The sequence below is a fragment of the Diorhabda sublineata genome, chromosome 10, assembly GCF_026230105.1.
Source record: "Diorhabda sublineata isolate icDioSubl1.1 chromosome 10, icDioSubl1.1, whole genome shotgun sequence".
Lineage (NCBI taxonomy): Eukaryota > Metazoa > Arthropoda > Insecta > Coleoptera > Chrysomelidae > Diorhabda > Diorhabda sublineata.
The window spans coordinates 7866445-7875265 of record NC_079483.1 but is presented as its reverse complement, the minus strand read 5'-3'; the positions used below and the strand labels follow the sequence as shown (position 1 = coordinate 7875265).

General features: G+C 28.6%; 2 protein-coding genes across 4 annotated transcripts; one reads left to right on the top strand and one right to left on the bottom strand.

Annotated features, from left to right (window-relative positions):
* The first annotated feature begins 214 nt into the window (after nt 1-214).
* Nucleotides 215-6310, top strand: LOC130449476 (activating signal cointegrator 1 complex subunit 1-like). The gene is made up of 2 exons (XM_056787321.1): nt 215-506; nt 5099-6310. Exon 2 carries the CDS (start codon nt 5105-5107, stop codon nt 6188-6190), a length of 1086 nt encoding a protein of 361 aa, XP_056643299.1. The 5' UTR covers nt 215-506; nt 5099-5104; the 3' UTR covers nt 6191-6310.
* Nucleotides 495-8689, bottom strand: LOC130449477 (bifunctional methylenetetrahydrofolate dehydrogenase/cyclohydrolase, mitochondrial). Of its 3 annotated transcripts, none has more exons than XM_056787324.1 (6): nt 8401-8689; nt 2729-2916; nt 2401-2671; nt 1003-1208; nt 820-942; nt 495-754 (listed from the first exon to the last, which is right to left on the bottom strand). In XM_056787324.1, the coding sequence occupies exons 1-6, from the start codon at nt 8412-8414 to the stop codon at nt 642-644; spliced, it is 915 nt and encodes a 304-aa protein (XP_056643302.1). In that variant the 5' UTR covers nt 8415-8689; the 3' UTR covers nt 495-641. The 3 variants fall into 3 exon arrangements, with proteins under 3 accessions (XP_056643302.1, XP_056643300.1, XP_056643301.1); XM_056787322.1 differs by lacking the exon at nt 8401-8689 and adding an exon at nt 7992-8345; XM_056787323.1 differs by lacking the exon at nt 8401-8689 and adding an exon at nt 2972-3360.
* Between the last annotated feature and the right edge of the window lie 132 nt (nt 8690-8821).

The following is an 8821-nucleotide window of genomic DNA, read 5'->3' as shown; positions in this document are numbered from 1 at the left end:
TTTTTAACAGTTTAAAAAAGTTATTACTAACGCAACGTGCATTATTGAACTTTTTGAAAAATAAAATTAACTAAACACGTCGTTTAAATTATAATCGATTATTATCATGAATTGTATAATCGATTTTGTTCACTATATGCACACTTTTATAGAACCAGAGTTTTGTTGTACACTATTTCAGAAAATTTAATTCGTTTAATTCTGTGGTTTTGACATGACACTTTTTATTCATTATTTTATAACCTAAAAATTTGTTTTGATATTTGATGTTAATTCGAAGTTTAATTTATTGGAAAAAACGAATTGAAATACTTATTTTTTGTAAAAAATATTATGATTTAGTGTTTTTCTAATTGATACTTTAATTAAAGTGTTATATTTGATCCCAGGTTTATTTTATGGGAAAATAGTGTCCAAAAACATCGTAATGTCAATAAGATCCTGTTTCAAATCTCAAGGATAAGGAAGTGGCGAGGTTAAATTAAAAAAAAACAGCATTTTTGAAGGTTTGTATTAATAAACATCATAAATAATTAACAAAAATCAAAATTAATAATACTGTAAAAAGATTATTTTTTAAAACACCATCACTGAAATTATTCAATTAAATTTGTATAAATAAGATCGTAAATCAAACAATTTCACGCCGCTAATAATTTAGCAGATTTAAAAGTATTCGACATGAGCATAGCTACGGTCATAGGTCCAACGCCACCGGGAACGGGGGTTATTTTCCCCGCCACATCGAAACAACCTAAAAAAATTAAATCCCCACGTGAAAAAAGGTCGCTAAGTAGTAAATTATCTCGAATAAATCACCTTCAAAGTCGACATCTCCTACGATTTTATCTTTACCGCTTTCGGTTTGTATCCTGGTTATACCGACGTCTATTATACAAGCCCCGGGTTTTACCATTTCTGGTTTAATCAAATTCACCACACCTGCGTACAACGATTAGAATTATTACGATTTTAGTACCATGAGAAATGGTAGAATCTTACCGGTAGCACTGATAATAATATCGGCTCTCTTGAGGTAAAATTCCAAATCTTCCGGAGGGGTATGTCGGTGACATAAAGTCACCGTAGCTTCCAAACCGGGACATTCGTTTCTGGCGTCAGAATGAAGTAACAAAGCTATAGGTAGACCAACGTGTTTGGATCTACCACATACCACGACGTTTTTACCGAAAGTTTTAATTTGGGATCTGCCACAACAGAAAAACAAATGGTAGTTTAAACAAAACGTATACAATTTTGTTATATCACAGTCTGGTTGTTGAAAATTGAGATACAAAGTAGTTCAAATGAACCATACAGTTGTGGGTAACACATTTCAGTGATTTTATCATCTGGATGTTGAAAATTGAGATACAAAGTAGTTAGAATTAAATAAAAAGAAAAGAATGATTTGCTTAAAATATAGAGTAGTTCAAATGGACTAGAAGGTGAACAAATTCACGTTATGGTTAAATTTCTTTAGAAATTTTGAAAAAAAATTAATTATGTAGTAGTTCATATGAAATTGAAAGTTGCAGACTCATATTTAGATTAAATTACATTGTGAATGTATAAAATTTTTGAAACATAAAATAAAAGAGTAGTACAAATGAATGGAAACATTTATAAAACAAATATTTTGTTGTAGTATTAAAAAATCGAGATGATTAGGCTACAAAGTAGTCCAAATGAACTGGAAAGTTTAAAGAACCACTTTTGCGTTGAATTGGATTCTGTATTTTGAAAAATATGAATGAAATACAAAGTAGTTCAAATAACCCTGGAAGTAACAAAGTCATATTTGGCCTTAATTACATTTTCGATGTACAAAATCATAAAAAAATCGAGGCTAAGATATAGAATAGTTCAAATGAACCAGAAGGTTCACAGAACTACGTTCTTGTTAAATTTTATACCGTATATTGATAAATACGAACGATACAAAGTAGTTCAAACGAACCTGAAAGTAATAGAGGCGCATTTTGTAAATAAAGTGTTAAACTGGCACCAAAATTTTAAAAAAATTCGAAAGACCCAGTAGTTCAAATGAACCAGAAAGTTTACAGTCACGTTTCGGTTAAATTAGACTCGATATTTTGGGAAATATGCAATACAAAATAGTTCAAATGTACCGAAAAGTTCACAGAATCCAGTTTTGATTCAACCAGGAACAAACATTTTGAAAAATACTAAACACCCAGAAGTTCAAACGAACCAGAAGGTTCTCAATCATGTTTCGGTTGAATTGGACCCAATATTTTGAGAAACTTGATACACACAGTAGTTCAAATGAACCAGTAAGTTAAAGTAAAATTTTGATGGAATAACATTTTAAATATTCTAAATTTGTATATAAAATGTCGAATATAAATAATATTAATTTTAAACGAAGTTATTTACCTTTTTATCAATTCTATTACTGCCAAAGCGGTACACGGTACTAGGGTATCCATATTAATGGCTAAACGTCCCATATTGGTAATGTGAAAACCATCGACATCTTTTTTCGGACCAACTGCGTTACAAACTTTTCTTTCCGAAATGTGTTCCGGTACAGGTAATTGCACCAATATACCATCCACCGAAGGATCTTCGTTTAGTTCTTGTATTTTACCAATTAGTTCTTCTTCAGTTATATTTTCAGGTAGATTAATCGTCGTGCTTGTTATACCTGTAACAAAGTAATTTTCGAAAAAAGAAAACAACCGGTTTTGATTTTCGTACTAACCGACTTTTTTAGCGGCAATCATTTTATTATGAACGTATTTTTTACTAGCAGCATCTTCTCCTACTAAGATCGCTATAAGACATGGGGAACGATGTCCTTTACCCACCCAATCTTCTATATCCCTTTTTAATTCTTTTTGTATATCGTCGGCGATTTTTTTACCGTTGATAATTTTCGAATTCACTTTTCTGTAATACAAAAATTAAATATTTTGTTAGAAAAAAAATTAATTTTCATACTTACGATTCTCTCCAACGCATTGTATATTATTTTAATAAGGATTCAATAATTTGCTCAAACTTGTTTTAATTATAACCATAAAGAAAATTTTTGTACTTATATATATCTATCGAATTACGTCACGTGTATAGTATTTCAAAATATAATCGAAAAAACAATTTTCAAAATACTGTTTTCGTTGTCGTCATATACCATTACGCCATTTTTTGTTATGGAGACCGATCGAAAAACTCGTAAATAATTATTATTGAGTAATAACTATTATTATAAATCGTTTTATATTCCGAAATTTAATGATACAATATTAGTAAGATTATTTAAAAACTTGTAATGTATTTTTTTCAAACCGTTTTATATACAAATAAAACAATAGTATAACTAGAAGACGCCATATTGTATTAGTAAAAGAGCACACAAATTATTTCAAATTCATTAGTTATTTTCATAATAAACAATCAATATGTCATCAAAATCGAGAGATGATTTTAAAAAAATGTCACCCAATAACAAAATTATAGCATTTTATAAGTATTTTGAAAGTTATGATGTTATTTAATAATATATAATTGTTTGGATAAAAAATGGCGTCGATATAAAGAAGTCAACGATCTAATCAACACACATGCGTAGATGAATCTCTAATCGAATCGATTAATGTATTTCCGAATTTCTATTTTATTGATTTAACGCCGTTTTTATTACTTTCCAAATTTGGTTTATAAAAAAAATAATCAAAATCTAATTTGTTATTTAAAAACATTAATTACTTTTATTTCTAATTTTAACCACGGAAATGAATTTTCGTTATAGGTAGCCATGATGTAAACAATGTCTAGTTCTATATCGAAATATACAGAGTGGTCGATAAAACGTAGGTTTAGGTTTACTGAAATTAATATTTAAAACCTATAAAAGTTGATGAAATTGAAATATGTTATCACATCATAGATAAACTAAAAATATTATAGTTGTTTATTTAACGGAGGTGTGTCATAATTATTTTAATTACGTCATTGTAATTTGTCTTAGTAATAATAATTTCATTAGAATAATGAGGAATGCGCTATTTTTATTTAAACAAATATCGAATTGTTTATTAAACAAATATTTTTTTATCTCTAAGTAATGTAGTATGGGTGATAACACTTAAATGGTATTTCTTTTATCTTATTTTAATAATTTTCAAAAGATTAAACTGAAAATTTGGTACAAGAATTTTGAATTTATATACAGGGTGATTCTAGTTGATTTTCTCAATACATTAGTTTCAAATAATTCAATAAATAGTTTTAAATCTATTTAAGTACATAAAAAATATTTTCGAATATCAAAATGGTGATTAGTACGGGTAATAACACTAAAATTTTCGTTATTTTGCATGATTTTTTTAATTTTCGAAAGTTAGAACTCTGAATTGTGATAAAATGATTATATACAGGGTTGTTCTAGTTGATTTTATTATTAAAATGGTTCCAAATGTACCAATAAATGTTTTTCTTTTCTATGTCAACACGTAAAAAATGTTTTCTGATCTCAAAATGATAATTAGTAGGGGTGATAACACTAAAATGTTAGTTATATCATTATTTTGTATGATTTTAATAATTTTCGAAAGATCAAATTAAAAATTGTCATAAAATGATTATATACAGGGTTATTCTAGTTGATTTTCTTATTAAAATGGTTCCAAATGTACCAAGAAATGTTTTTCTTTTCTATTTCAACACGAAAAAAATGTTTTCTGATCTCAAAATGATAATTAGTAGGGGTGATAACACTAAAATGTTAGTTATATCATTATTTTGTATGATTTTAATAATTTTCGAAAGATGAAATCAAAAATTGTCATAAAATGATTATATACAGGGTTATTCTAGTTGATTTTCTTATTGGAATGGTTCCAAATGTTCCAATAAATGTTTTATTCTTCTATTTCAGCACGTAAAAAATGTTTTCAAATATTAAAATGATGATTAATACGGGTAATAACACTAAAATATTAGTTTTTTCGTCAATTTGCATGATTTTAATAATTTTCGAAAGATAAAACTCAAAATTATTATAAAATGGTTATACAGGGTTGTTCTATGGTTCTAAATGTTCCAATAAATAATATTTTTTCTATTTCAGTACGTAATGTATCAAGAAACGACTAGAAGGGAATTTCCGGAATACTTTTCCGAAAAAGGTCCGTTACAAACTAAAATAACACCGATTTCTTTCGGTAACGATGTATACTGGATGTCCTCGATACTTTACAAACAAAACGAGCCGTTTAATACCGTTACTTTAAGACCTTACGACGATAACGATACGGAATTGGTGAATTGCGAAGAAATAGACGACGATTACGACATTATTTTAACGAAAACCGGAAAATTCACGACTTCGTTTTACGTACCATCGAGTTTATTATCGTACATCGTCGGAACTAAAGCGACGAAATTGAGAAATTTGGAAAAAACGACCAATACGCAAATTAAAGTACCGAAACCGAACGAAAAAGGCAACGTAAAGATAATCGGGGATACGGAAAGAAGAGTAGCATCAGCCAGAACCCAAATAAACATGATAGTGATGCAAAGAAAGGATAAATTACCCGTCAGCCATTTCGTATCGATACCGATGGTATCGGAATCGATTAAAGATAAATTCGAAAAATTCAAACGGGAAATTTTACAAAATCCCGCAAGGGGAGTGACGGAATCGATTTTTCAAAACCCGGAAAAGTTACATCTCACGATAACCACGTTAACCTTAGTGGACGAAGAGGAAATAAATACCGCCAAAACCGTATTAAATACTTGTTACGAAGAAATTATATCGAAGATTTTCGATAAAAATAAAAAATCGAGGATCCGTTTGAATGGTTTGGAAATAATGAACGACGATCCTTACGACGTTAACGTTTTGTACGGAAACGTCGAAATGGACGATATCGAAAAATTGCGACGCGTCGCCGATACCGTCGTCGGGTATTTCCGTAAATCCGGTTTGACTAAAAAGCAATACGACAAAGTTAAATTGCACGTGACGTTAATGAATACGAATTTTAGACGACCGGAAGAGAGAAGGGAAACTTTCGACGCCGACGATATACTTAAAAAATATAAAAATTATTTTTTCGGTGAAGTCGAATTCAAAAATATACATTTGTCGGTTAGATTCACCGGAAATGATCAGTATTACGATTCCATACTTGTGCTTGATATCGATAAATAAAGATTTTAACTAATCGAGTTTCAATTATTCCTACAACCCCCGTATACGTGAATCTACCCAAAAAACTTTTCCTGCACCCCTCGTATAAATGAATATCTGAATGGAAACTGTTGTAGATACCTAGCACCCCCGTATACGTCAATCTACCCGAAAAACAATTCCTGCACCCCTCGTATAAATGAATATCTGAATGGAAATTGTAGTAGATACCTATCACCCCTGTATACGTGAATCTACGCAAAAAACTTTTCCTGCACCCATCATATAAATGAATATCTAAATGGAAACTTTGTTTCAGATAACCCCCGTATACGTGAATCAACGCGATAAAAATTTTTATACACCCCTCATATAAATGAATATATAAATGGAAACTTTGTTTCAGATAAGCCCGTATACGTGAATCAACGCGATAAAAATTTTTATACACCCCTCGTATAAATGAATATCTAAATAAAAACTTTGTTTCGGATAAGCCCGTATACGTGATTCAACGCGATAAAAATTTTTATACACCCCTCGTATAAATGAATATATAAATGGGAACTTTGTTTCAGATAACCCCGTATACGTGAATCTACGCGATATATTACACCCAATCACCCTGTATATATAAATGTGAAATAAAAAGTTGATATAACATATCTACACAACCCGTATAAGAAAATCTACTGTCCCTGTATAAGTGAAATTATAGATATAACTTGATATAATATATCTAAACACCCTATATATGTGAATCTAATCGATTTACTTACTTACGCTTCCTGTATAAGTAAATATAAACAAAACAAAAATTAATGTAACATATTTAAATTCTTCCCGTATTGGCAATAGATATAATATATATCTAAATACCCTATATACGTGAATTTACTCTATATAATTTACTTATGCACCCTATATACTTAAATCCAATGAAAAAGTGTAACATTACTAAACTATCCCCGTATGATAAAATCTAATTGGACACATATTTTGATATACATACCCTCCACGTATATGTTAATTCATTCCAATAAGTTCATATAATATATCTAAACACCCTATATAAGTGAATCTACTGGATTTACTCACTTATGCACCCGGTATACATAAATATAAACAAAAAAATTGATATAACATATTTAAACCCCCCTGTATAAGAAAATCAAAGTGAAAACATCTACCTACTGCACGGGTATAAGTTGGTATAATGTATTTATATACCTTATATACGTAAATATCAAAAAGACAATTGATATAGCCCCCGTATAAATGAAAAATTTTTTTATATACGAAAATCCTCTATATAACTAAATTTTAAATAATAAGTTAGTATAATACATTCACGCACCCTGCATACGTAAATTTTAGTGAAACAGTTGGTGTAGCCCCCGTAAAAAGTTTTTATAATATACTTGCAGCCCCTGTATATATGAATTCAAGTTGGAAATTTGTTGAGTATCCCTGTAAGTTCTTTTCATGACAAAAAATCTATTTGAAACGTTAGTACATATAAACTTACAGCCCCTGAATAAGTAAATTTATAATAGTTTCGACTCAATAATTCCCTCTTCAGTATTCACGTCATAAAACGAATATCTATAAAAGCCTTAAGAAATTATTATGCTTACTCAACAAGTCGAGAATCAAAATTTTTTCAAAGCAGATTTCTTTGAGGAAAAGTATGTTGGAAAACCACCCAGATCAATTACTAATCTGTAAACGATTCAAGAAACTCTACTAATAAACAACAAAGTTTCTAATTGGAAATAATTTCCTTTTATAAGAAATTCAAATGATATAAATGGACACCTACCTCATTGAAATGTGGGTCACCACATGTCGTCTTAAATTTCTATAAACTACATAGTTTTTCACTACTACCGTTAATATATTTCTACAGACGTTCATTATTTTTCATACAACGTGAATCATTTTTCTTAGTTTTTCCGTATTAAACTAATCAAAACGGGAAGTATAATTTTAAGGTTAGGAAAAACACCTGTTGGTAAATCATTTACTTACGAATTTCAATTTTTAAATATTTGAAAATAAAAGTAGAGATAAAGTAAATATTTTGTTTTGGGTATTATATAAATAACTTCATTGGGGGTATATTTCTATTAAAAATAATGTAAATTTAATTAAAATGATAGGATATCAGTTGTGTTTACTTAATCTTCAAATATAAACAAGTCATTAAATGATATTTCAGTATTACGTACCCGTTATTTTCCATATTTATAAGTATTTCACTGAAATTCTTCTAAAATAACTAATTAACTCTTTTTATGACTAATATTATTGAATTAGTCAAATTGTAATTATTATAATAGTAATTCGTATTGTTTGTTAGGAATAATAAAATTATATCAATTTTATCAATTCATTAATTATCATCAAGTTTTTTAATAATACACTTTCGATATAAATCAAAATACATTAACTAAATGTAATTTTTAATTAAACTGACATTACTTTCACCCTATTAGAATCAATGTCTAATAAATTTATGTAAAAAAAAAGATGATTCGATTAGTCATAAGAAAGAAGAAGATTGTTATTAAATATTTTAAGTAAGTAGTGAATTTATAATATTCGTCGAGTAAAATATATATTATAAGTAGAGACATACTGTATATTATA

What these genes read in the sequence shown, in the direction of transcription:
- LOC130449476 (XM_056787321.1), top strand. Translation starts at nt 5,105, where the DNA reads ATGTATCAAGAAACGACTAGAAGGGAATTTCCGGAATACTTTTCCGAA.
- LOC130449477 (XM_056787322.1), bottom strand. Translation starts at nt 8,086, where the DNA reads ATGAACGTCTGTAGAAATATATTAACGGTAGTAGTGAAAAACTATGTA. An exon ending in GATTGCCGCTAAAAAAGTCG is followed by an intron (nt 2,672 to 2,728) that starts GTTAGTACGAAA and finishes ACTTTGTTACAG; the next exon opens with GTATAACAAGCACGACGATT. An exon ending in GTAATAGAATTGATAAAAAG is followed by an intron (nt 1,209 to 2,400) that starts GTAAATAACTTC and finishes CTGTTGTGGCAG; the next exon opens with ATCCCAAATTAAAACTTTCG.